General features: G+C 63.3%; 1 protein-coding gene across 2 annotated transcripts; it reads left to right on the top strand.

The window, feature by feature from the left end:
• Nucleotides 1-27079, top strand: CLN8 (CLN8 transmembrane ER and ERGIC protein). Of its 2 annotated transcripts, none has more exons than XM_062198855.1 (3): nt 1-90; nt 12599-13239; nt 25192-27079. In XM_062198855.1, exons 2-3 carry the CDS (start codon nt 12697-12699, stop codon nt 25513-25515), a joined length of 867 nt encoding a protein of 288 aa, XP_062054839.1. In that variant the 5' UTR covers nt 1-90; nt 12599-12696; the 3' UTR covers nt 25516-27079. The 2 variants fall into 2 exon arrangements, with proteins under 2 accessions (XP_062054839.1, XP_062054838.1); XM_062198854.1 differs by lacking the exon at nt 1-90 and adding an exon at nt 4878-4966.

Below are 27079 nucleotides of genomic sequence, written 5' to 3'. Positions count from 1 at the left end.
CTCGTCTCTTGACTACTGTTGGTGACTTCTGACTGCCTGACCCGAAGTCTGAACTCACCTAGGAGACAAATCCGGAAAGGAAACTCTGTGGTAAGTTCCCACCGTCCGGCCAGGGCCTGCCTAGTTTGTGTCATTCCGACATTCCAATGTGCCTACAGGCTTGTTTGATGGCGCGTTGTTTTGGGGGAAGGGGAGACGAATTCCGAGCTTGTAAATCTGTTCCTCAAATAGCAATTGTGGTGAAATCAGGCGATTACACTCTGTGGATATGAAGCTCGTGTCTCTTAACGTTGCACTGGAATTCCCCAGGTACCTGACCCGCAGCCATCACACCAGGGCCGTCACTGAACAGGAGAGCTGGGAGTCCCTAGAGCACCGTGACCCGCTCCGTGTGGTCTTAGGGTTACCTGGAGAGGTTTCCCTTTCTGGGTGAGGGTCTCGCCTGTGCACGGCTAACATTTCAGGCTGGACGGTTCTTTGCTGTGGGACGTTGGGCAGCAGCTCCCTGCTCACCACCATCTCTAGGGACAAGAAGTGTCTCCAGACACTGCCGGTGGCCCCACAGCAACAGCCTGCCTGGGAGCTCTGAGGTCAGCATCCTCTGGTCAGGGCGTCGCTCAAACTCCGGATGTGCTGGCAGTGCCTCTGGCCACCCAAGCTCCACGGACTCCTTGAGGGCCATCATCCATCCAGGGTCAGGGTCTCCCACAGGGAAGCCCCGCCCCCGACCTCAGCTCTCATCTGGTCTGCACACTTCAGACGCCTGTGCCTCCCTCTGCCGGTGTGGCTCAGAAAGGCTGCGCCCCTGCGTGAGGTCACTCAGCCAGCAGTAGCAGCATCCTGGGGGCGCAAGGGCGCTGGGACGATCAGGGCCCTGCGCCACATCCTTGGAGCCAGGCCATAGACGCTGCATCATTTTATGGCTGAAAATCCCTCGGGTTTTCAGCAGGACGTGCTGTTCAGAATCAGAAATGGACACGACGAAGGCTCCTGGAAGCTGAAATGTGTGTAGGGCGGCACATTTTTCTGTGACCCATTTTTTTCCTAGATTTACTTTCGACACAGTTGTTAAGAAATCATTCCGGCACTTGCCGAAGAGTCAGGCGGACTTTATACAGGTACTGGAGCTCACGTGGGGTTTTATAGGGAGTGAGAGATTGGGTCAGCTTTGAACATAACAAGGACCAGGGCAGTTTATGAGCAAGGCGGATGGGGCATGGGTGGGAGAGGACTCGAGGAAACCCCGGAGCTGACACAACAGGTCTGCTTCAGGCAGGCCATCTGAGAAGACACCGAGCGTGACAGGTCCGAGTGTGGGGGGTCTCCCTCAGCTGACAGCAGGGGTCTTGCCGAGTCTGGTCCACATCTGGCCCGATGGCCTGGGGCGTGTGAGCAGAGTTCAGTCAGGGAGGGTCCTTGCCCCCAGTGCCGAGCACCTGACGCCCGAGTGCCACACACCCCCAAGCATCAGGTGCTCGCTGCTGAGCCACTGCCAGCAGGCCACAGACCTGTCCCAGTGTCAGACACTGAGCCACGGCCAGCACCCCTCAGACCTGTCCCAGTGTCGGCCACTGAGCCACGGCCAGCAGCCCTCAGACCTGTCCCAGTGTCGGCCACTGAGCCACGGCCAGCAGCCCTCAGACCTGTCTCAGGGCCAGCCACACAGACCTGTCCCAGTGTCAGCCACTGAGCCACGGCCAGCAGCCCTCAGACCTGTCCCAGTGTCAGACACTGAGCCACGGCCAGCAGCCCTCAGACCTGTCCCAGTGTCGGCCACTGAGCCACGGCCAGCAGCCCTCAGACCTGTCCCAGTGCTGGCCACTGAGCCACGGCCAGCAGCCCTCAGACCTGTCCCGGTGCCGGCCACTGAGCCACGGCCAGCAGCCCTCAGACCTGTCCCGGTGTCGGCCACTGAGCCACGGCCAGCAGCCCTCAGACCTGTCCCGGAGTCGGCCACTGAGCCACGGCCAGCAGCCCTCAGACCTGTCCCAGTGTCAGACACTGAGCCACGGCCAGCAGCCCTCAGACCTGTCCCAGTGTCGGCCACTGAGCCACGGCCAGCAGCCCTCAGACCTGTCCCAGGGTCGGCCACTGAGCCACGGCCAGCAGCCCTCAGACCTGTCCCAGTGTCGGCCACTGAGCCACGGCCAGCAGCCCTCAGACCTGTCCCAGTGTCGGCCACTGAGCCATGGCCAGCAGCCCTCAGACCTGTCCCACGGCCAGCAGCCCTCAGACCTGTCCCAGTGCCGGCCACTGAGCCACGGCCAGCAGCCCTCAGACCTGTCCCAGTGTCGGCCACTGAGCCACGGCCAGCAGCCCTCAGACCTGTCCCGGTGTCGGCCACTGAGCCACGGCCAGCAGCCCTCAGACCTGTCCCAGTGCCGGCCACTGAGCCACGGCCAGCAGCCCTCAGACCTGTCCCACGGCCAGCAGCCCTCAGACCTGTCCCAGTGTCGGCCACTGAGCCATGGCCAGCAGCCCTCAGACCTGTCCCAGTGCCGGCCACTGAGCCACGGCCAGCAGCCCTCAGACCTGTCCCAGTGCTGGCCACTGAGCCACGGCCAGCAGCCCTCAGACCTGTCCCAGAGTCGGCCACTGAGCCACGGCCAGCAGCCCTCAGACCTGTCCCAGAGTCGGCCACTGAGCCACGGCCAGCAGCCCTCAGACCTGTCCCAGAGTCGGCCACTGAGCCACGGCCAGCAGCCCTCAGACCTGTCCCGGTGTCGGCCACTGAGCCACGGCCAGCAGCCCTCAGACCTGTCCCAGAGTCGGCCACTGAGCCACGGCCAGCAGCCCTCAGACCTGTCCCAGTGTCGGCCACTGAGCCACGGCCAGCAGCCCTCAGACCTGTCCCAGAGTCGGCCACGCTCTGCTCCCACTACGGGACCAGGGGCACTCGCTATGAGTTTAGAAATCAGGAAATTTCCCTTCTCCTTCCACTCTGTGATACAACCCTCTGCAAACTCCGTCATTTTTCAAAAATACTTACTTTATGTATTTGAAATAGAGTTACAGAGACAGAGGAACCAAGAACTCCATCCTGGTCTCCCACGTGGGTAGCAGGGCACAAGCACTTGGGCCACCTTCTGTTACCTTCCCAGGCGCATTGGCAGGGAGCTGGCTCAGAAGTGGGTGGCCAGGACTTGAACTGACAGCGTGGGATGTCAGTTGCAGACAGCTGCACCACGCCAGCCCCCAGAGAGCTGCCGCCTTGCTGAGCTGAGGGGAAAGCCGCAGGCAGAGGAGCTGGAACCTCCCTGAGACCTCGAAACACTGCAGTGAGCAAGTCGCTCCCTGAGCGGGAACAGGAGAGAAGGCCGAGTCTGCGGCCGGCCTCTCCCCGGAAACCTCAGTCTTCTCCAAACACCGGTGGCGCCGGCTCTCAAACCTCCGCTTCGCCCCTCAGCAGGGGCCGGAGTGCACGCGGGACTAAGCCTCCAGCTTTCCTTCTGCCAAAAGCAGATGGTGGTGCCGCAGCCAGTGCAGCGATGAGTGAGCCCCTTCAGGGGAGCGTCTGGGGCGGTGCCGGTGCAGGCAGGGTGGCCGTGACCGCCCCCCTCCCCGTGCGCGGTGCCCGGTGCAGGCAGGGTGGCCGTGACCGCCCCCCCCCCCCCGTGCGCGGTGCCCGGTGCAGGCAGGGTGGCCGTGACTGCCCCCCTCCCCGTGCGCGGTGCCCGGTGCAGGCAGGGTGGCCGTGACCGCCCCCCTCCCCGTGCGCGGTGCCCGGTGCAGGCAGGGTGGCCGTGACCGCCCCCCTCCCCGTGCGCGGTGCCCGGTGCAGGCAGGGTGGCCGTGACCGTCCCCCGTGCGCGGTGCCCGGTGCAGGCAGGGTGGCCGTGACCGCCTCCCCGTGCGCGGTGCCCGGTGCAGGCAGGGTGGCCGTGACCGCCTCCCCGTGCGCGGTGCCCGGTGCAGGCAGGGTGGCCGTGACCGCCCCCCTCCCCGTGCGCGGTGCCCGGTGCAGGCAGGCTGGCCCTAACTGCCCCCCCACCGTGCGCGGTGCCCGGTGCAGGCAGGGTGGCCGTGACCGTCCCCCGTGCGCGGTGCCCGGTGCAGGCAGGGTGGCCGTGACCTCCCCCCTCCCCGTGCGCGGTGCCCGGTGCAGGCAGGGTGGCCGTGACCGCCTCCCTGTGCGTGATCAACGTGGGCAGGGGAAGCCTGCTTGGCTGTGAGCAGAGCGGGAGCAGGCGTCGGGCTGAAGCCCACAGGGGCGGCGCGGACCCTTCGGCTTCCTGAGCAGAGCAGCGCCCTGCCCTAGAGACGGCAGGCGCCCAGGGCCTAGGCTCCCCGCTCAACTGAGAAAACCCTCCCGCGGGAGCGCCGGGCCCAGGCCGCACGTGGATCCGTGGCAGCCGAGGGCCGTGGCGCGAAAGCCGCCGCCGCCCCGGGCCCGCGGGGCCTGAGGCGCTGACCAGGCGGCCGCCCGCCCCCGGCTCCGCTGCACCACGAGCTCGCGGCCCCAGGCCCCCGTCCTCCGCGGAGGCCCCGGGTCAGCGCCGGGCCCATTTCGCAGGAGCGGACACCTCAGCGCACCGCAGTGGCGCCGCAGTCCCTGAGCTCCGGGATGGAGCCGGGAGCCCTGCGGCGCGCGGCCGCGACCAGTCCCGCCGGCAGAGCACTTGGCGGCGTCTCTGGGGGGATCCGCGGCGGGCGTCCCGGAGCCCATGCGGCTGGGAGGCGCAATGGCCGCGTCCTCGCTGCCCAGACGGGAACCCGGCGTCCACGCGGCCGGAGCTCCTTCCGGCCTGCCGCCGCCGGCGCCCATCCCCCGCCCGTGGTACGTCCCGCGATCCCCCCCGCGCCCGTCGTGGTCTCGTCCGGATGGGCGGCCGCAGCCACAGCCCTGTGCGCGTGCGCGGGGCGTGTTTGCGGCCGGCGAGTCGTGCGCGCGCCGGTGCCGTCCGTGACGCCGGCGGCCTGCGGGGGTCCCCTGGGCGTCGGGGCGCCAGCTGGGGCGCCGGGGCAGGTGAGGGGCGCGCGGGGCAGCTGGGGTCCGAGGGCAGTGGCTTCGCAGGCGGGGCGGGGGTGTGGGAGGGGCGCGGGGAGCCCAGCGAGGGCGGAGTTGGGGCTCGGTCCAGGTCCCCGGCGGCCCCCTGGTTGTGAGCCGGAAGCCCCCCGACCGTGCTGAACCCTGCACGGGGCGCGCCGAGCCGCGCGAGCTTGTGTAGGGGCGTGGGCGGCCCGGTGGGCGCCGACCGGCCGGACAGAGGAGGGGGACCAGCCGATGAGGCGGCGATGTCGCTCCTCGCTCCCCGGGGACCTGCTGGGCAGGTATGGGCGCACACCTGTGTGCTGGTGAGGCTGCGGAGGCCTCCTTCCAGGATGCAGGAGGTCGGTGTGGCTTCCGCTGTCAGCTGGGGCTGCAGGGGACAGAGCTGGGTCAGGTCAGCGGGGGTGGGGGGACAGGCGCTGGGTCAGGTCAGCGGAGGTGGGGGGACAGGCGCTGGATCAGGTCAGCGGGGGTGGGGGACAGGCGCTGGATCAGGTCAGCGGGGGTGGGGGGACAGGCGCTGGGTCAGGTCAGCGGGGGTGGGGGACAGGCGCTGGATCAGGTCAGTGGGGGTGGGGGGACAGGCGCTGGGTCAGATCAGCGGGGGTGGGGGACAGGCGCTGGGTCAGGTCAGCGGGGGTGGGGGACAGGCGCTGGGTCAGGTCAGCGGGGGTGGGGGACAGGCGCTGGGTCAGGTCAGCGGGGGTGGGGGGACAGGCGCTGGGTCAGGTCAGCGGGGGTGGGGGACAGGCGCTGGGTCAGGTCAGCGGGGGTGGGGGACAGGTGCTGGGTGGGTCAGCCGAGGGTGGGGGGACAGGTGCTGGGTGGGTCAGCTCTGGCCCTGTGGCCAGCTGCCCTGGACGTGGGAGGTGGGTGTGGTGTGCAGGGCAGGGAGGAGGGGCCCTGAGCCCTGGGAGGTGCTGGCTCCAGACCTGTCCTGAGGCTGGGAGAGGCGACCATCCCTAACTCTCTGAGTTCGCCCCGGTGAAGCCTGGAAGGGGCCATTTTCTACGCGTCCTGTTCCCACACTGTGGTTTCCACTTACAGCGTGCCAGGAGCACTGTGAGGAGGGACGTCTATGGGTCAGGGGCTGGGGACAGCCCCTGCACCTGCCTGGCCGTGGCAGGCCCCGGGAGCTCCGGCGAGATGCCCTAGCTGGCCTCCGAGGCGTTCACCACAGCCTGTTTCAGCAGCAAACTGGAGAAATCCAGTTAGGGCCCTGGGCTGTGCCAGATGACCCCTGGGGGGCAGGCGCTGGCGGCTTCTGTTTATCTCTGACCCAGCAGGCACCAAGGTGCGGTGGTGGTGCCCGGAGCCTCCCAGGAGGAGCGCACTTCTTTAGTTTTGTGTCCTTTAACTCCGGAATGGTTTTTAAGAACTGCCGACATGGTAGAAGCACACTGTCCCTGTCACGTCCTGTTGAACTCGTTCCCCAGGGCCCCCGTGCCAGAGAGAAACAGAGTGCGGGAGAGGAAGGGGGACTGGAGATCGCCCTGTGGGCGCCACATTGTGGGGTCCCTGCCGGGAAGCCCTGCCTTGGGAGCTCTCTCTTCCTCCTGGGGGCAGAGCAGGTGGTTGAGCCTCAGTGCTCTCTGGGTGGTGAGCCTGTCACTCACGGGCACTGAGACACTGGGCCCCTCTGTGCTGAGCAGGGAGTGCGGGTGCTGTGGGAGCAGCGTCGATCCTCCCGTGCACTCGGGTCTGGGGGAATTATGCGGAGCACCCAGAACGGGGCTGGTGTCCGGGCTTGGCCCCGGCGAGCAGCAGCAGCTGAGGGACGCGGGACACAGCCCCGGTCCCACTGCGGCCATGGACTTGTTCTCACCCACGGGTTCGCGTTTTCGTCTTCAGATGGCACAGTCTGCTGCAATGCGTGGTTAGACTGCTGCCTCTTACATGAGAGGGCGTCCAGTGAGGTTTGCAGATCTGCTTTTCCCAAGGACCCTGCAGGTCTGCAGAGTCCAGACATGGAGCCCTGGACCGGCCTGGGCTGGGCCGAGCTGACCTGGGCTGAGCCAAGCTGGGCCGAGCTGGGCCTGGCTGACCTGGGCTGAGCTGGACTGAGCCTGGCTGGGCTGGGCCGGGCTGAGCCGGGCTGGGCTGGGCCAGGCTGGGCTGGGCCGAGCTGGGCTGGGCTGAGCCAAGCTAGGCCGAGCTGGGCCTGGCTGACCTGGGCTGAGCTGGACTGAGCCTGGCTGGGCTGGGCTGAGCTGGGCCAGGCTGGGCTGCACTGGGCCGAGCTGGGCCAGGCTGGGCCACACTCACACTAAGCTGGGCTGGGCTAAGCTAGGCTGGGCTGGGCTGGGCTGAGCTGGGCCAGGCTGGGCTGCACTGGGCCGAGCTGAGCTGGGCCACACTCACACTAAGCTGGGCTGAGCTGGGCCAGGCTGGGCTGCACTGGGCCGAGCTGGGACAGGCTGGGCCACACTCACACTGGGCTGGGCCGGGCTGGGCTGGGCCGAGCTGACCTGGGCTGAGCCAAGCTGGGCCGAGCTGGGCCTGGCTGACCTGGGCTGAGCTGGGCTGAGCCTGGCTGGGCTGGGCCGGGCTGAGCCGGGCTGGGCTGGGCCAGGCTGGGCTGGGCTGAGCCTGGCTAGGCTGGGCTGAGCTGGGCCAGGCTGGGCTGCACTGGGCCGAGCTGAGCTGGGCCACACTCACACTAAGCTGGGCCGAGCTGGGCCAGGCTGGGCCACACTCACACTGGGCTGGGCTGGGCTGGGCTGAGCCCGGCTGGCAGCCCTCCAGGACTCGCTTTCCTGGTCCGGTTGGGTGCCTGCAGCGCTGGTCTGAACGGTTGAAGCCTTCAGGGTTGCAAGGGCGTGATAAGACTGTGCCGTTTGGTCTCCTCTGGTTTTGCCCACGGCTTCCTATGGAAGTCCTCACGCAGGCTCGAGGCGTGGAATGGTGGTGACCCAGCGTCCCTTTATGTCCATCAAATCTGAGAGGGATGTGGTCGGGGTGCGAAGCAGAAATAGAGGCAAAAGGAGAACTGGGACTCTTCCCACGCCCGTCTGCACTGCCCGCTGTTGCTCTGTGGCCGCCTGACTGTGACTCCGGGTGAACTGCTGTGGTTCCCAGTGTAGCACTGGGAGGGCCCGCGCATGGGCTCTGCAGTCCCGGGCAGGGCTGGCCCGCTGCCGCTCGGGCCTGGCCTTCCACCCGCACAGCTCAGGCGGTTGAGGGATGAGCCGCACTCCTGCACCCTGGCTGGAGGATGCTGATTGGCACTCAGAAGACTTGGAGACCCCAGTCGCAGGTTAGACCGGAGACGCGTGCGCGGAGTGACACGGGAGCGCCGTGGGCCCCCAGTCGCAGGTTAGACCCGAGACGCGTGCGCGGAGTGACACGGGAGCGCCGCGGACCCCCAGTCGCAGGTTAGACCGGAGACGCGTGCGCGGAGTGACACGGGAGCGCCGTGGGCCCCCAGTCGCAGGTTAGACCCGAGACGCGTGCGCGGAGTGACACGGGAGCGCCGCGGGCCCCCAGTCGCAGGTTAGACCCGAGACGCGTGCGCGGAGTGACACGGGAGCGCCGTGGGCCCCCAGTCGCAGGTTAGACCCGAGACGCGTGCGCGGAGTGACACGGGAGCGCCGCGGGCCCCCAGTCGCAGGTTAGACCCGAGACGCGTGCGCGGAGTGACACGGGAGCGCCGGGCCAGGCCTGCTGGGTGGCATCGGAGCTGGGGAGTTGGTGGGGAGTTGGTGGCAGGGTGTGAAGGCCTGAGATTGGATTCTGAGACTGCTGTTCGGGGTCTGTGTTTGCCGCCTGCCCTAGGACTGCAGGGAGGCCCACTGGGCTCAGCTCTGCCTGGCTGTCGGTAACTTGTCACTTGTCTGTGGCTCTTTCTCTGTCAATGATAACATCTCCAAATGGGGCCCAGAAGGCCTGGAAACCTGGAAACCATTCTCTGTCTTGCGAAGTTAGACAAACAAGGGCAATGTTTCTGGCACATAGTAGGTGCTTTATGCCCCACTGTGCTGTATTTGCCGTCGTGCTGGGTGGCTGTGCAGGGCCGGGTGGGAGGCCGCCCTCCTCCCTGGCTGACGCTGGATCTGTGGAGTGCAGAGTGATGGGTGACTCTGAGACAAGGAGCCTGAGCCAAGAGCTCTTGCCAGCCCCTTGCAGCAGTGTTAAACATGCTCTGGGCACAGGCTAACCCTCAAGTGTGTATAGTTGTGTAAGTACACTGGAGCCTCGCCGCCAGAGGTGGGTGGGGCATGCTGCCCTGGGTGGAGCAGAGGTCACGCCCACCTCAGGGCAGACCCACCCTGCAGCCGGCCCAGGTCCAGGGAGGACTGTGACAGAATACACAACCAGGTTAGCTGCACTAGAGCTTGCCTGTCTCGAAGGGTAGTGCAGACCCTCTGTGGCTGTGCCTCCATGGCGTGCCCACTGCCAGATTAGGAGTCTGTGCAGCAGGTCCCAGCGTTCAGACTCTGCTGGCTGAGAGAGCTTCGGTTCGGGCTGTGTGACCAGCAGCCGCCACGGCGCGGCCAAAGCTCGCTGAAGCAGCCAGTCCAGCACTGCCCCGGGCTCCAGTGGGGGTGGGGTGCTCCTGCCCTTGACTCACAGGAGGGGTGAGGAAGTGAGGGGCAGGTGCGCCCTGGGGCTGTGGGAGCTGCAGGCCAGGCCTCTGAGCTCAGGCCTCCTCTTTCTGCAGGGGCTCCTGGGCATTCACAGTCCTTTTGCAAACCAAAACTGCAAATTTAGGCAAATGTGGCCACTTGGGCAGAGTGTGGATCTGCAAATGTGTCCAGCAGTCCGTGACAGCCTGCTCTCTTGGGCAGCGGCGTGTGGAGGTGGACGGGCAGGTGTGGCCTGGGCCCTGGGACAGCGGGGTGTCCAGTGGATGTGTGGCGCTGCAGGAACAGCAGAGGAGGAACGCAGGGCGCGTCGGGTGCCCCTTGAGCCTGGGAGGGTGTCTGCAGCAGCTGAGGTCAGCACAGCCCCTCAGGAAGCCCAGAGGCAAGGAGAACGGGCGTCCTTGCGGGGTGGGGGGGTGGCGAGTGTGGGCCAGTGTCCCAGAGACTGCTGGGGCGCGGGGCAGGAATGCAGACTTGGGGAGCCCCTCCAGGGTCCCAGCCAAGAACCAGCAGGGAGCAGGAACATGGATTCTCAGGACGTGCGTAGGGTGATGACTGGAGTGAAACAAGCAGAAGGTCGAGTGCAGGCGGCAGAGTTTAAGGAAGTCAGACTTCAGTTGGAATGGAAAATGGGCTGATGGCGAATAGCTGAGCTGTGCAGGGTGCAGCGCACGAAGAAGAAGCTCGGCGTTTACGTTGTGGAGGCTCGCTGACTGCCTTTCCTTTCGCTTAGGTCTGGAGTGGGAAAGGCTTGCAGTGGATCGCGCTGCTCTCGGGTGCAGCCGCTGTTGTCAGGATAGGTGTGTTTGGATAGGTGAGGTCATTGTGTGCTGATCAGGGCAGGGCGTTTTTCTCATGGTTGTGTTACCAGAGAAATTGCAGGGTTCTTGTCTTCGTGCAAGAAAGAATTCAGGCGTGAGACAGAGAGCAGCGGGAGGCAAAATAGCAAGGTTTATTAGGGAAGGGACATCCGTAAGGACGGATGGGCACCTCTCCAGACAGAGCCTGAGAGACTGGGGAGGAGGAAGGAGGGAGGTAACATGTTGAGTGGAGAGATTACACCTGACCAGGCCAGGCGGGCGGCTCAGCAAAGATGCAGAGCTGAGTGCACAGTCCAGTTGAGGCTGGGGGTTTTAAGGAGATGGGTCTTGCTTCCCCACCTCTGCTCCTCTTGGAACAAAGGGCTTTTTGGATGTAAATAGAAAAACTTCTCTTGAAGGTCTGAAACAAAGGACTTTATGGATGCAAATGTTATCAGACCAGAGGAAGGGAGCAGGGTGTTTGAGATGCAGATACTGGGCTGCACCTGGCAGATTGTGGAAGATTGTCAGGCAGAAGGGGTGGGGACCCCCACCTGGCAGGTTATCAGGTAGAAGGGGCAGGGCAGGATGTGAACTCTGGGCTGCCCCTGAAACATTATCAGGATGACTTTGAGATGCAGATGCATATGCTGGACATAGACGTCTTCTCTTTGTGCCTGTTACACACACATAAGCTCATAACTGACTTCCTACCTAACAGTTGCAGTGAGAAGGGTCGCACCTCGCATCTGAGAGCTAGAGAAATGTGTCAAGATTTTCTCATCTGGGGGTGGGGTTTTGCTTGGCAGGTGCCTCTCAGTGTGGCAAGAACCGTGTGGCACCAGGAGGGTGGAATGGGAGCAGATTCCATGGACCAGAGCCCTGTGTTGTCCGTGCTCTGCAGCCGGCACGCGTGGCTGGGTCTCAGGCTGTCCAGGGCTCCTCCTAGGTGGGCACTGAGGACGGTGGGTTCACGCTGTGCCAGTTGCCACTGCGCCTGAGGCCCACTCTGCCTCTGCTGTCTGAGGACAGCTGGGTGCTGCTCCCGCCCACCTGCAGGCCGAGAGCCACCTTCCTGGAAGGCTGAGTGTCCGCAGTTCCACGGTGGAGCATTTGCACACACAGATGGAAATACCTTGGGGATGACTGAACGCCCCTCACACCGTAGCCTGAGGGTAATTTTGCAGTGTTTAGTACCCTAAATACACAGTACTCGGCACAACATGTGTTTTGATGGCGCTCCGCCCAATGAGGTCAGATGAGCATTTGCCACTTAGATCTCCTGTTGGGGCTCAGGCGTTACAGACCTGTGGATCAGGTGCTCAGGCCACACCGCGTGCCAGACCTGGCTTCAGTCCCTTGGTGTCTGCTACCTGCTCTGCCGCTCCTGCTGACTTCTGTTTGAGGAGCCCCAGTCCAGAGCCCACGTGACCAGTACACGGAAGAGCAGGGCTTTGAACCCAGACACGCCCAGCTTGACATGACCTTGAGCCGTGGACTGTGTTGATCGTGGCTCGTAAATGGCCGAGGTGATGTTCTCATTCCCGGTTCTGGAAGACACTTTACCAGAGTGTATTCTGTGTGATCCACTCTGTTTTCCCCATGAAACCAAACGTGCAGCAGGCTCACAGGTGCTTTGAAGGGAGCACCCAGCGTGTGGACCATGGCTACAGTTCAGGCCCAGTGTCCACAGCGGCCGTACGGCAGCCACATTCCTCGGCTTGTTCAGGGCTGGGCCCATCTGCCCTCAGTTTACTGTATGTGGTCCTCCTGTACTACCAGTTGATGTTATCTTGCTGTATTTGAGTATCTTTGTAAATGCAGAAGAGTAAGGTACTGAATGTAATATTTTTTATGTTGATTTATTTGAAAGTCAGAGAAACGGTGCTCTTCCATCTGCTGGGTCGCTCCCCAATGCTCTCGAGAGCTGGGGCTGGGCCAGGCCAAAGACAGGAGCCTGGAATGCACTCTGGCTCCGGCAGTTGCATCACAGGACCCTAAGAACTCAGGCCGTCACCTGCTGCCTCCCAGGGTGCACATTAGCAGGGAGCTGGGTCCGGGCCCAAAGCCAGGCACCGCTGTGTGAGATGCAGGTGTCGGGAGCAGCGTGACGGGGCTGCAGCGCACGCTCGCCCTTGTTAGCACGTTTCTGTGTCCCTGGGGCAGCAGCGTGCCCCAGCTCTGTCAGCCAGCACTGAGTGCGTTAACTGCCTTGTCTTCTGCAGATGAAGATGGGCAGATGAAGACCCCCGACGCGGCTGCCCCGGCTCTGCTCCCTGGACAGGACACAGCGTGGGGCTGAGCAGCTGCGCCGTGTGGGACAATGACATCGGCCGGCAGTGGGGGCCCCTCGGAGAGCATCTTGGAGCTGGACTATGCCTCCTGGAAGATCCGCTCGACGCTGGTGGTCGCGGGCTTTGTCTTCTACCTGGGCGTCTTCGTGGTCTGCCACCAGCTGTCCTCTTCCCTGAACGCCACCTACCGTTCTCTGGCAGCCAGAGAGAAGGTCTTCTGGGACCTGGCGGCCACACGTGCCGTCTTTGGTGTCCAGAGCACGGCCGCGGGCCTGTGGGCTCTGCTGGGGGACCCAGTGCTCCAGGCGGACAAAGCGCTCGGCCAGCAGGACTGGTGCTGGTTTCACATCACAACCGCGACCGGCTTCTTTTTCTTTGAAAACGTCGCCGTTCACCTGTCCAACCTGTTCTTCCGGACCTTCGACGTGTTCCTGGTTGTCCACCATCTCTTTGCCTTCCTGGGGTTTCTCGGCTTGGTGACCAACCTTGGAGCTGGCCACTACCTGGCCATGACCACGCTGCTCCTGGAGATGAGCACCCCCTTCACATGCACTTCCTGGATGCTCTTAAAGGTGGGTGTGTCCTGCATGCTGGTCAGTGGCCAGGACGGCCCCGGCCGGGCCAGAGTCATTGGCAGGCTGTGCCACAGCGTAAGTGGGTGTGTCCTGCACGCTGGTCAGTGGCCAGGACAGCCCTGGCTGTGCCAGAGTCATTGGCAGGCTGTGCCACAGCGTAAGTGGGTGTGTCCTGCACGCTGGTCAGTGGCCAGGACAGCCCCGGCCGGGCCAGAGTCATTGGCAGGCTGTGCCACAGCGTAAGTGGGTGTGTCCTGCACGCTGGTCAGTGGCCAGGACAGCCCTGGCCGTGCCAGAGTCAATGGCAGGCTGTGTCACAGCGTGCGTGTTCCATGAGAAGGGTTAAATGCTGTTTTCTTAATTTTACATCTTTTAGGGCTTCCTGTTCCTTAAAAGAAATCTCAGTGGATTTTACAACTCAGTACTTGATGTTTGTAAATCTCTTTTATTTTTATTTTTTTAAAGATTTATCTTATTTATTTGAAAGAGTTACAGAGAGAGGTAGAGACAGAGAGAGAGGTCTTCCATCCGCTGGTTCACTCCCCAATTGGCCACAACGGCCAGAGCTGCACTGATCCGAAGCTAGGAGCCAGGAGCTTCCTCTGGGTCTCCCGTGTGGGTGTAGGGCCATAGCAGAGAGCGGGATCAGAAGAGGAGCAGCCGGGACTCGAACTGGCACCCATATGGGATGCCGGTGCTCCAGGCCAGGGCTTTAACCCACTGTGCCACAGAGCCGGCCCCTTTTTAAATTTTATTTTATTATTTGTTTTTAAAGATGTGATGTTTGTAGATCTTAAAAAGCCATTGTTTCTTTCTGCTTTTCCTTTTTGTTTTTGTTTTGTTTTTTGGAAAGAGAGAGATCTATATCTGCTGGTTCAGTCTCCAAATGCCCTTAACAGCCAGAACTGGCCACGCTGAAGTCAGGAGCCAGGAACTCCTTCTGGGTCTTTCATTGTGGGTAGGTGCCCAGGCACCCGAGCTGTGGGTCTCCCAGTGAGGGTGGGAGTCTAGGCACCCGAGCCGTGGGTCTCCCAGTGAGGGCGGGAGTCTAGGCACCCGAGCCGTGGGTCTCCCAGTGAGGGCGGGAGTCTAGGCACCCGAGCCGTGGGTCTCCCAGTGAGGGCGGGAGTCTAGGCACCCGAGCCGTGGGTCTCCCAGTGAGGGCGGGAGTCTAGGCACCCGAGCCGTGGGTCTCCCAGTGAGGGCGGGAGTCTAGGCACCCGAGCCGTGGGTCTCCCAGTGAGGGCGGGAGTCTAGGCACCCGAGCCGTGGGTCTCCCAGTGAGGGCGGGAGTCTAGGCACCCGAGCCGTGGGTCTCCCAGTGAGGGCGGGAGTCTAGGCACCCGAGCCGTGGGTCTCCCAGTGAGGGTGGGAGTCTAGGCACCCGAGCCGTGGGTCTCCCAGTGAGGGCAGGAGCTTAGACACTCGAGCCGTGGGTCTCCCACTGTGGGTAGGAGCCTGGACACTGGAGTCATGGGTCTCCTAGTGAGAGTAGGAGCCTGGACACTTGAGCGTGGGTCTCTCAGTGAGGGTAGGAGCCATGGCACCCGAGCCGTGGGTCTCCCAGTGAGGGCAGGAGCCTAGGAACTTGAGCTGTGGGTCTCCCAGTGAGGGTAGGAGCCCAGGCACTCAAGCCGTCATCTTCTGCCTCCCAAGCACATCAGCAGGGAGTGGCTGGGAAGGCAGCACAGGACTCGGACCCTGGCGCTCCGACCTGGGACTCAGGTGTCGCAGGCTGTGGCTTAACCTCCCGTGCTACAACTCCCACCCTACTTTTTTGTTTTTGAATAAGACAGATAATATTGGGGTCTTGTAGTTTGCCTGGAACGTACTCCTTTTTGTTTTTAAAGTGTATTTTTTTATAGTTGTCCAACTTTCATATATAATCTTGATTCTCATTTTGATGTCAAAATATTTTTCATCCTGGCCGGCGCCGTGGCTCAACAGGCTAATCCTCCGCCTTGCGGCGCCGGCACACCGGGTTCTAGTCCCGGTCGGGGCACCGATCCTGTCCCGGTTGCCCCTCTTCCAGGCCAGCTCTCTGCTGTGGCCAGGGAGTGCAGTGGAGGATGGCCCAAGTGCTTGGGCTCTGCACCCCATGGGAGACCAGGATAAGCACCTGGCTCCTGCCAACGGAACAGCGCGGTGCGCCGGCCGCAGCGCGCTACCGCGGCGGCCATTGGAGGGTGAACCAACGGCAAAGGAAGATCTTTCTCTCTGTCTCTCTCTCTCACTGTCCACTCTGCCTGTCAAAAAAAAAAAAAAAGAAAAAAAAAAAAAGAAAAAGAAAATATTTTTCATCCTAAACTTTTAAAGTTATTTCTTAGCGTAGATTGTTGCCATCTTTCATGACACATGACATTGTTCACAAGTTCTGTGTGAACCGTAAGAACCGTGGCTGATGTTTAAGCGTTCCCACAGTGGGCGAAGTTACTGGCGCTGTGGGAGGTTTGAGAGGCCACCCTGCCTGCAGACCCAGCTGGGTGGCAGGACAAGCGCCCAGGAGGCAATTGGCTGTGCACACGTCACTGCAGCCCCCGCTGGCATCACCCACCGACCAAATGGGGACCGGGGTTCAGTGAGAAACCTTGCCGACATCCCACAAGGCCACCGCGGTCGGGTGCCAGACTGCCTGTGACACGGTTGGGGTGTTGAGGCCCAGCTGAGCCCTGCCTTGCCTGGGAGGAGGGGGCGCAGCCCAGCTGAGTCACGGTGAGTGAGTGGGGTGAGCTGCACGGGGTTTTTCAGGCTGCGGGCAAGGGGTGACCCCAAAGGTGGTCCCGAGTCTGGTTTGGGCAGGCTTTGCCAGGGCGAGGGTGGAGCCAGGGTAGGTGGAGAGGATCCGGAAGTGAGCAGGCCTTTGAGCATAAGTGTGAGCAGACTCACTAGGCCCTGGTGCGCATGAGGTGACATAAAGAGCTGTGTGGTTTTGTGTGTTGTGTGTGTATGTGTGTGTTGTGTGTGCGTGTTGTGTGTGTGTACACTCATACCAGGGCCTGCCAGAAGCTCTCGGAGGGGCAGGCACTGGCTTAGCTGCTGATGCCCCAGTGTGGTGCCTGGCTCTGAGCCCTGCCTCTGGCTCCCGAGCCCAGCTCCCTGCTGGTGAAGGTCCTGGGAGGGGGCAGTGATGGCCCAGTGTGGGCCCTGCCCCTCTAAGAGACCTGGACCGAGCCCTGGCTCCTGGCTTCTGCCTGGCCCACTCCCCACTACTGTGGGCACTTGGGGTATGAACTTGTGGATGGGAGATCTTTCTGTCACTCTCATCTTTCTCTGTTTCTGTGTCTCAAATAAATGAATAATTTTTATAAGTTTGTGGAAAACTGAAATTAAAATAAGTTTGTGTGCAGAAAAATTTTGAAATCCACAAGTAGTTTTTTCAGAAAATGCCATTTCTGCAAACTTTTTTAATAGCCTCACATGCGTGGATTTCTGACTATTGTCATCTTTTTGCACCAAATAGAATTAATTTTTGTTGTATTTCCATGAGCTAGTTGAGCATCCTGGAGATGTGCTCAGGGGCTGTGAGGCCCCAGAGCTCGGTGTGCGTCCTGGCTGCCAGCTGTCCCCACACTAGGAGCCCCCACACCTGGAACCCCACACCAGGAACCTCCACACCAGGAGCCCCCACACCAGGAACCCTACATGTGGAACCATCACTCTAGGAGCCCCCACACCTGCAGTCCCCACACCAGGAGCCCCCACACCTGCAGCCCCCACACCTGCAGCCCCCACACCAGGAGCCCCCACACCTGCAGCCCCCACACCAGGAACCCTACACCAGGAGCCCCCACACCAGGAGCCCCCACACCTGCAGCCCCCACACCTGCAGCCCCCAAACCAGGAACCATCACTCTAGGAGCCCCCACACCAGGAACCCCACACCTGGAGCCATCATTCCAGGAGCCCCCACACTAGGAACCATCACTCTAGGAGCCCCCACACCAGGAGCCCCCACACCTGGAGCCATCACTCCAGGAGCCCCCACACCAGGAACCCTACACCAGGAGCCCCCACACCAGGAACCCAACACCAGGAGCCCTCACACCAGGAACCCCACACCTGGAGCCCCCACACCAGGAGCCCCACTCCAGGAACCCCCACACCAGGAGCCCCCACACCTGGAGCCCCCACTCCAGGAGCCATCACTCCAGGAGCCCCCACACCAGGAACCCCCACACCTGGAGCCCCCATACCAGGAACCCCACACCAGGAGCCCCCATACCTGCAGCCCCCACACCAGGAGCCCCACTCCAGGACCCCCACACCAGGAGCCATCACTCCAGGAGCCCCCACACCTGGAGCCCCCAAACCAGGAACCATCACTCTAGGAGCCCCCACACCAGGAACCCCCACACCTGGAACCATCACTCCAGGAGCTCCCACACCAGGAGCCATCACTCCAGGAGCCCCCATACCAGGAACCCACACCAGGAGCCCCCACACTAGGAACCATCACTCTAGGAGCCCCCACACCTGCAGCCCCCACACCAGGAGCCCTACACCAGGAGCCCCCACACCTGGAGCCATCACTCCAGGAGCCCCCACACCAGGAACCCTACACCAGGAGCCCCCACACCAGGAACCCAACACCAGGAGCCCTCACACCAGGAACCCCACACCTGGAGCCCCCACACCAGGAGCCCCACTCCAGGAACCCCCACACCAGGAGCCCCCACACCTGGAGCCCCCACTCCAGGAGCCCCACTCCGGGAGCCCCCACTCCAGGAGCCCCACACCAGGAGCCCCACTCCAGGAGCCCCACACCAGGAGCCCCACTCCAGGAGCCCCCACACCTGCAGCCCCCACACCTGCAGCCCCCACACCAGGAGCCCCACTCCAGGAACCCCCACACCAGGAGCCCCACACCAGGAGCCCCACTCCAGGAGCCAGCTCTTGGCTCTCGTGGTGTTGGGTGTCTTCAGCGCGAGGTCATTACGGTCTCGGATGCGAGTGTCGGTACCTAAGAACACTTTCAGTGACGAAGGTTGTGGGGAGGTGCCCTTTATTTTGTGAATTTTTTAAAAGATTGATTTATTATTTGAAAGGCAGAGTGACAGGAAGCGAGCGTGAGACAAAGCCAGAGAGAACTTCCGTCCACTGGTTCACTCCCTGCATTGCTGCAGTGCCCTCCAAAGCCAAGAGCTTGGGACTGCGCCCTGGTCTGGCACGTGGGTGCTCCAGGCACGGGGCCCTCCCCCTGCTTCCCCAGGCGCACTGGCAGGGCGCTGGATGGGAAGTGGTGCAGCCTAACCTGCTGCGGCACAGCGCCCGCCCCTGGTCTGTGAATGTGAAGTGTGAGGGAGCGGCCAGTGGGGCAGTGCCTGCACCTCAGCGAGCTGTCGAGGTGTCGGGTGGTGGTGAGCAGACCAGAGCTGCCGAGGCCGCCACGTGGCTGACTGCGGGCACCCGCTTCCTGGTGGAGCTGGGCCTGGCGCCTGTGTCCCCGGCAGGCCTCCAGGTGAGGGGCGGCTCCTGGCAGCACCTGTGCGGCATGGACGCCGCTGGATGCGGGCGCTGACGTTCCGCTGTCCATGGCGCACCGCTGCTGTGGAGTCCTGTGCAGACGTGTTCTGGGTCATCTGTGGCTAACCAGGGTCTTGGGCAGAAACCAGCCCCGCCCCCAGCCCAGGCCGCCCGCTGCCCCGTGCTGTTCCCCTTGGTCGGAACCTGCCGGGGCAGGGCGTGCGCGTTGTCAGAGAGGCTTCTTCAGGAGGGCATGTCCCCCACCCCCGGAGCCGGGTGATGGCGACAGGGACCCCTTCGCCACCCCATCTCTGGGTGCTGCGGCTGAGCCCGCAGGGAGAGCCCCAGCGGACGGCTGGGTTCCGTGTACATTTAAAAAGGAAGCTGATTCCTATTGGGATGAACAGAGAACCGCAGACGCTGCTCCTCCTGTGGCTGGGAGTGACACAGGCAGGCTGAGGGGCAAGGGGAAGCTTCCTGCCCACCCGTGAGGCTGCGTGGGCCCCTGGGTGTGTGCATCCTTCGCCGCACGCTGTGTGTCGCGGTACCTTTTGCATCCCTGGGGGTCTCTGCAGCGCAGCCCCTTGGGAGACCCTCGAGCAGTGGTGCCTGCCTTCCTCCCGGAGCCTGTGCTGTGCGTGTGTCTTCCCAACCTTCTGATTTGTTCTTGGGGCGCACGGCAGCCTTGAGGGTGTGCCCGGGGTGTATCTGGCTGGGAGCTTTGCAGAGGGCAGGGTGTGAGTGAAGACTGGTTTCCAGGCCACTCAGCCTTGCTGCCGGCTGAGCAGTGTTCGCCCGTGTTTCAGGAACGTGGGGCCTGCTGGGCTCGCCCTGGACCCAGGCCCGTGTTTCAGGAACGTGGGGGGCTGCTGGGCTCGCCCTGGACCCAGGCCCGTGTTTCAGGAACGTGGGGGCTGCTGGGCTCGCCCTGGACCCAGGCCCGTGTTTCAGGAACGTGGGGGCTGCTGGGCTCGCCCTGGACCCAGGCCCGTGTTTCAGGGATGTGGGGGGCTGCTGGGCTCGCCCTGGACCCAGGCCCGTGTTTCAGGGATGTGGGGGGCTGCTGGGCTCGCCCTGGACCCAGGCCCGTGTTTCAGGAACGTGGGGGCTGCTGGGCTCGCCCTGGACCCAGGCCCGTGTTTCAGGGATGTGGGGGGCTGCTGGGCTCGCCCTGGACCCAGGCCCGTGTTTCAGGGATGTGGGGGGCTGCTGGGCTCGCCCTGGACCCAGGCCCGTGTTTCAGGAACGTGGGGGCTGCTGGGCTCGCCCTGGACCCAGGCCCGTGTTTCAGGGATGTGGGGGGCTGCTGGGCTCGCCCTGGACCCAGGCCCGTGTTTCAGGAACGTGGGGGCTGCTGGGCTCGCCCTGGACCCAGGCCCGTGTTTCAGGAACGTGGGGCCTGCTGGGCTCGCCCTGGACCCAGGCCCGTGTTTCAGGAACGTGGGGCCTGCTGGGCTCGCCCTGGACCCAGGCCCGTGTTTCAGGGATGTGGGGAGCTGCTGGGCTCGCCCTGGACCCAGGCCCGTGTTTCAGGGATGTGGGGGGCTGCTGGGCTCGCCCTGGACCCAGGCCCGTGTTTCAGGGATGTGGGGGGCTGCTGGGCTCGCCCTGGACCCAGGCCCGTGTTTCAGGAACGTGGGGGCTGCTGGGCTCGCCCTGGACCCAGGCCCGTGTTTCAGGGATGTGGGGGGCTGCTGGGCTCGCCCTGGACCCAGGCCCGTGTTTCAGGAACGTGGGGGGCTGCTGGGCTCGCCCTGGACCCAGGCCCGTGTTTCAGGGACGTGGGGGGCTGCTGGGCTCGCCCTGGACCCAGGCCCGTGTTTCAGGGATGTGGGGGCTGCTGGGCTCGCCCTGGACCCAGGCCCGTGTTTCAGGAACGTGGGGGCTGCTGGGCTCGCCCTGGACCCAGGCCCGTGTTTCAGGGATGTGGGGGGCTGCTGGGCTCGCCCTGGACCCAGGCCCGTGTTTCAGGAACGTGGGGGGCTGCTGGGCTCGCCCTGGACCCAGGCCCGTGTTTCAGGGACGTGGGGGGCTGCTGGGCTCGCCCTGGACCCAGGCCCGTGTTTCAGGGACGTGGGGGCTGCTGGGCTCGCCCTGGACCCAGGCCCGTGTTTCAGGGATGTGGGGGGCTGCTGGGCTCACCTTGGACCCAGGCCCGTGTTTCAGGGATGTGGGGGGCTGCTGGGCTCGCCCTGGACCCAGGCCCGTGTTTCAGGGATGTGGGGGGCTGCTGGGCTCGCCCTGGACCCAGGCCCGTGTTTCAGGAACGTGGGGGGCTGCTGGGCTCAACCTGGACCCAGGCCCGTGTTTCAGGGATGTGGGGGCTTCTGGGCTCGCCCTGGACCCAGGCCCGTGTTTCAGGGATGTGGGGGGCTGCTGGGCTCGCCCTGGACCCAGGCCCGTGTTTCAGGAACGTGGGGCCTGCTGGGCTCGCCCTGGACCCAGGCCCGTGTTTCAGGGATGTGGGGGGCTGCTGGGCTCGCCCTGGACCCAGGCCCGTGTTTCAGGAACATGGGGGGCTGCTGGGCTCGCCCTGGACCCAGGCCCGTGTTTCAGGGACGTGGGGGGCTGCTGGGCTCGCCCTGGACCCAGGCCCGTGTTTCAGGGATGTGGGGGGCTGCTGGGCTCGCCCTGGACCCAGGCCCGTGTTTCAGGGATGTGGGGGGCTGCTGGGCTCGCCCTGGACCCAGGCCCGTGTTTCAGGAACGTGGGGCCTGCTGGGCTCGCCCTGGACCCAGGCCCGTGTTTCAGGGACGTGGGGGGCTGCTGGGCTCGCCCTGGACCCAGGCTCGTCCCTGTCCAGTTGTGGGGGTGCTTTCTCTGCTGGCTGTGAAGACTTCAAAGTGTTTCGCCACACTTTCTTCCAGCTTTCCTTATCACTTAGGAGCTCAGGTTTTATTTCTGAGATTCTTGACTTCTAACATAACATTCAGAAAGCCACTACCCACTCAACAATTCCACAATTATTCCTTGTGCTTTCTTCTAGTACACTTATGGTATTCTTTTCAAAAGAATATGTAAACTATTTCCCTGTAAGTTTCAACTTGAATTTTTTGAAAAATTGTATTTTTTTGAGAGGCAGAGTTACAGCAGAGGGGCGGAGAGACAGAGAGAGGTCTTCCACCTGCTGGTTCACTCCCCAAATGACCACAATGACCGCAGCTGGGCCAATCCAAAGCCAGGAGCCAGGAGTTCCTTCCAGGTCTCCCACATGGGTGCAGGGGTCCTTGGGCCATCTTCTACTGCTTTCCCAGGCCATAGCAGAGCTGGATCGGAAGTGGAGCAGCCAGGATTTGCACCGGCGCCCACATGGGATGCCGGCTCCACACGTGGAGGCTCAGTTCATTACGCCACAGCACTGGCCCCTCAACTTGATTTTTTTAATGGAAGTCGATCGACTTCACTTTTCCACGAGGGACTGTGCTCGTCCTGGGGAGATGTTCGGGGTGAGCGGGCAGCCGCGGGCCGCCTCGCTGTGGCGGTCGCTCTGGGCCCGTGTGGGTGCTGTCTTCTGCATGCGCCCGTGATTTTCACTTCCTGATGTGTGTGTTCCATTTTTTAAGAAGATGGACGACGTCTCTGCCTTTCTACTAAAATGAACAATGTCTTCTTAAAGGACGGAAGTAGAGAATAGCAACGTCTTTAGACTTGGAACTCACATGTTCGCCCCGAGCTGCGCCGGTCAGGAGTGCCCCTGGCGGGCACAGCTGGGCGCCTGCACCAAGGGGCAAGCCCTGGGGCCACCCTGCTGGGCCTGAGGAAGCCGTGACAGCGAGGACGCAGCTGTGCCCAGCCTGGTCCTGCCACACCACCTTCAGACCTGGTGACTGGCGGTTGGCAGTGACCTTAGCCTCTGCCACCCAGACTCGGCCACTTGGGATTTAAAGGGGACGCCCGGGACTGTAGGCAGTGTGAACCGAGGACCAGCTGCCTGTGTGGCCTCGACTGCGGACAGGCCGAGAGGCCACGGGACCCGCAGCCTGGCCGCGTAGTGTCTCGGCAGCAACAGTGTTGGGTTTAGCCTCACGTCCTCAGAGTCTCTGGTCTGGGCCGGTCCTCCTCCACAGGGCCACGGCAGCCCAGCAGCTGTGTTCCCACAGGCCACGGCAGCCCAGCAGCTGTGCTCCACAGGGCCACGGCAGCCCAGCAGCTGTGCTCCACAGGGCCACGGCAGCCCAGCAGCTGTGCTCCACAGGGCCACGGCAGCCCAGCAGCTGTGCTCCACAGGGCCACGGCAGCCCAGCAGCTGTGCTCCACAGGCCACGGCAGCCCAGCAGCTGTGCTCCACAGGGCCACGGCAGCCCAGCAGCTGTGCTCCACAGGGCCACGGCAGCCCAGCAGCTGTGCTCCACAGGGCCACGGCAGCCCAGCAGCTGTGCTCCACAGGGCCACGGCAGCCCAGCAGCTGTGCTCCACAGGGCCACGGCAGCCCAGCAGCTGTGCTCCACAGGGCCACGGCAGCCCAGCAGCTGTGCTCCACAGGGCCACGGCAGCCCAGCAGCTGTGCTCCACAGGGCCACGGCAGCCCAGCAGCTGTGCTCCACAGGGCCACGGCAGCCCAGCAGCTGTGCTCCACAGGCCACGGCAGCCCAGCGGCTGTGCTCCACAGGGCCACGGCAGCCCAGCGGCTGTGCTCCACAGGGCCACGGCAGCCCAGCGGCTGTGCTCCACAGGGCCACGGCAGCCCAGCGGCTGTGCTCCACAGGGCCACGGCAGCCCAGCGGCTGTGTTCCCATAGGCCACGGCAGCCCAGCAGCTGTGCTCCACAGGGCCACGGCAGCCCAGCGGCTGTGCTCCACAGGGCCACGGCAGCCCAGCGGCTGTGCTCCACAGGGCCACGGCAGCCCAGCGGCTGTGCTCCACAGGGCCACGGCAGCCCAGCGGCTGTGCTCCACAGGGCCACGGCAGCCTAGCGGCTGTGCTCCACAGGGCCACGGCAGCCCAGCTGCGGCTCACAGCTGCCCCACAGCGCCCACCACTCCTGTTCGATACATTTCTGAGGCCATCCCTTAAGGCATCGATTCGGTGGCTCTGTTTGCCTTCTGGTCAGAGCTGTGTGCACGTTTTATCATATTGCGAGGGCAGAACTACTTTCTCCACTCTCTCAGCTGACGTGAAATGTCCCTATGTGACTCTTGCACAGCGCCAGTCAGGACGGACGGCTCTCTCCTCCACACTTAGCCTGTCTTTGTCAGGGAGACGTTCAGAATCCTCCCTCCCAGGTTGTCTGAGAGACGTGCACGGCACGCGTGCAGAATCTGCCTTCCCCTTTCTGCGCAGTGGGGCAGTGACTCAGTCCTGCGCAGCCGCCACTCCGCGCCGTCCCTCAGTCCCGCCCACGGCGTGCAGGGCTCCCTCTCCATGCTGGCCACGCTCACAGACACCCCTGCCCACGGCGTGCAGGGCTCCCTCTCCACGCTCACGGACGCCCACGCCCACGGTGTGCAGTGCTCCCTCTCTATGCTGGCCACGCTCACGCCCACAGCGTGCAGGGCTCCCTCTCCACGCTGGCCACGCTCACGCCCACAGCGTGCAGGGCTCCCTCTCCACGCTGGCCACGCTCACGGATGCCCACGCCCATGGCGTGCAGGGCTCCCTCTCCACGCTGCCCACGGCGTGCATGGCTCCCTCGCCACATTCTCCAGCACTCAGCCTCTCAGATAACAGCTGGTCTGACTGGAGTAGGTCCTGGGGGTTTTGATTTGCTTTCCACTGCTGCTGAGTGATGTGGACTTGGTGACTGTCAGCGTGGGTGGCCGTGCCTTCCCCAGGACACAGCCTCTGCAGCTCTTCCGTGCAATCCCCGTGTGGTCCCTGACCAGCCTGGCTGTGCCCCCCCCCCCCCCATCCTGCCTCGTGTTCCAGGCTCCCGAGCCCTGGTCTCTCACTGCTGGATTCCCTTCAGCCAGTGTGGGGCATTGTCCCTGTCTCTGTCCCTGTTCCGGGAAAGAGCTGCCCAGGGCACTTGGCACTCAGTTGCAGTCAGAGGCCTCGGACGAGGCCCTTGGTCTGTAGCCACTGGACAGGCCCGTGGTCGGGTGCGGCCGGTCCCCCGCTCGGCGTTAGCCGTGACTGCTAAAACCAGTGGTACTGCAGACTCAGCATGGCCCTGAGGCCAGTCCTTTGGCCTGTGTCCTGCTGGCACGGGGGCGGGCATCCTCAGCCTCTTCTCCCGGCATCCGCTCAGGGCTGGTGACGTGGCTGCAGGTTCGGCTAAGGAAGAGGCGCTGTTTCCCGCATGTGCCGTCAGGACAGAAGGCGCTGGGGAGCAGGACTGAACTTGCTCTCGGGAACGGACATGGAGGGAAGCACAGCCCAGGCCACCTGCTGGCCCCAACGCTCCGCACGCACAGCCCCTCTGCGGCGAGGGCCAGGTGGGGGCAGGAAGGCCCTGTGGCCTTGAAGGAAACCTGTGTTGGGGAGATGAGGTGGCGGGAGCTCGGGGGGCCGGGCAGGTGGACTGACCGTGCGCTTTGTGTCCCGCAGGCCGGCTGGTCGGACTCCCTGTTCTGGAAGCTCAATCAGTGGCTGATGATCCACATGTTCCACTGCCGCATGGTGCTCACCTACCACATGTGGTGGGTGTGCTTCTGGCACTGGGATGGCCTCGTGGGCAGCCTCTACCTGCCCCACTTCGCGCTCTTCCTCGTGGGGCTGGCCCTGCTCACGCTCGTCCTGAATCCGTACTGGACCCACAAGAAAACGCAGCAGCTCCTCAACCCGGTGGACTGGAACTTCGCACAGCCGGCAGCCAAGAGCAGCCGCCCAGAAAGGGCCAACGGCCAGGTGCTGCAGAAGAAGAGGCCATAGCTGCCCGCGCGGGGCGGCCGGGACCCCTGCGGACGAGGGCGCGCGGGCTCTGGGGAGCTCTGCCCGCGAGGACCCCAGCAGCCTATGGAGCCATGGACACCGTCTGGTTCTGCGTGGACACTAACTTGTCTGGTTCTACGTGAACACTAACTTGCTGTTTGTAGCATTAACACTGAGTAGCCGCAGTGTCTTCAGGAGCTCGATCCTGACTGTGGGCTGGCGTGCGAGCTTGGCCCGCATTGGACACATTTGGCATTAATGAGGGCTGTGCGTGGGACGTGGTGCTGTGGTGGCTGCTGGGGGAGCCGTGTTTGATGCTCACGTGGCAAGTGCCATGGAGCACTCGGTCTCATGTGCACATCTTGTGCTTTGAGACGCCATACGCTTCTCAGTTGGAAAGAATTAACCCAAGGAAATAATACAGCTTGTTACCCTTAGCAAAATTCCCGTGTCCAGAAGCTGAAAACCGTTTGTAGAACAGCGCCATCTGGTGGCAAATGGTATGAAGACATCTTGGGGTAACTGCCCTCCTGAGGGAGCCTTGAGACCCCACTTCCCTGCCTTGACGTAGGGTGGGGGGCGTCCTGAGAGCAGAGCCCCCCACTTCCCCTGCCCTGCCCTGACATGGGGTGGGGGTCCTGTGTTAGCACAGCCACCCCACACCCCCTGCCCTGATATGGGGGTGGGGTGGGGGTCCTGTGATAGCACAGCCCCCCACTTCCCTGCCCTGATGTGGGGGTGGGGTGGGGGTCCTGTGATAGCACAGCCCCCCCACTTCCCTGCCCTGATGTGGGGGTGGGGTGGAGGTCCTGTGATAGCACAGCCCCCCACATGCCTGCCCTGATATGGGGTGGAGTAGGGATCCTGTGAGAGCAGAGCCCCCCACTTCCCCTGCCCTTACATGGGGGTGGGGTGGGGGGGTCCTATGGACACCCCCTTGCCCTGGTTGAAATGAAGTCTTGTAAGTTTTTTTCTAATTAAGGACCCTACTCTGAAATATGAATTATTTATTTATGCCATGCTATTCAGTTGGCAGCAAGGCCGGTGGCTAGCGGTCAGGTGCGTAGCTCTGGGAGCTGCGTTGACCTGCTCACCCCCAGTTCTGTTCCTCTGTGGGTCTCCAGACGACTTTCCCTATAAGCCTGCAGCCTCCCTGGCCACCCAGAGAGGCCACAGCCACCCCGTGCTCCCCTGCCTGGCGACGGTGGGGCCCAGGAGGAGTTTGTACAGCAGCCTTGCACTGTTATCCATGGCACGCGGGAGTTCTGTGTGCCGTGTGTGTGCGATGGGAACGCACCTGTGAGGTGTCTGCAGAGGGCACCACGCGTGGCCGTACTCGTGGACTGTGGGCCCTCGGAGGAGGCTGTCTCACTGCTGGACTCTTGACTGCTGATAACGTTTAGGTCAAGATTGACGTTACCTGCGGATCTCATTTTAAACCTGCTGGGACTGTGAACCCCGCCCCTGGCGCCGGATGGCTCTCGTGCAGTGTCGCCCTCCACGTGGGGTCAGCGAGAGCCGTGTCTTCTCGGCCAGCTGAAGTTTAATAAAGTACCTGCTGTGT

This window comes from Lepus europaeus, chromosome 8 (assembly GCF_033115175.1).
Source record: "Lepus europaeus isolate LE1 chromosome 8, mLepTim1.pri, whole genome shotgun sequence".
Lineage (NCBI taxonomy): Eukaryota > Metazoa > Chordata > Mammalia > Lagomorpha > Leporidae > Lepus > Lepus europaeus.
Note: the sequence above shows the minus strand (reverse complement) of the source record. Positions and strands in the feature narration are given on the sequence as shown.

Excerpts from the sequence above, each read along its gene's own strand:
- CLN8 (XM_062198855.1), top strand. The coding sequence starts at position 12,697 with ATGACATCGGCCGGCAGTGGGGGCCCCTCGGAGAGCATCTTGGAGCTG. Across the intron at positions 13,240-25,191 it reads CTTCCTGGATGCTCTTAAAG|GCCGGCTGGTCGGACTCCCT; the intron begins GTGGGTGTGTCC and ends TGTGTCCCGCAG.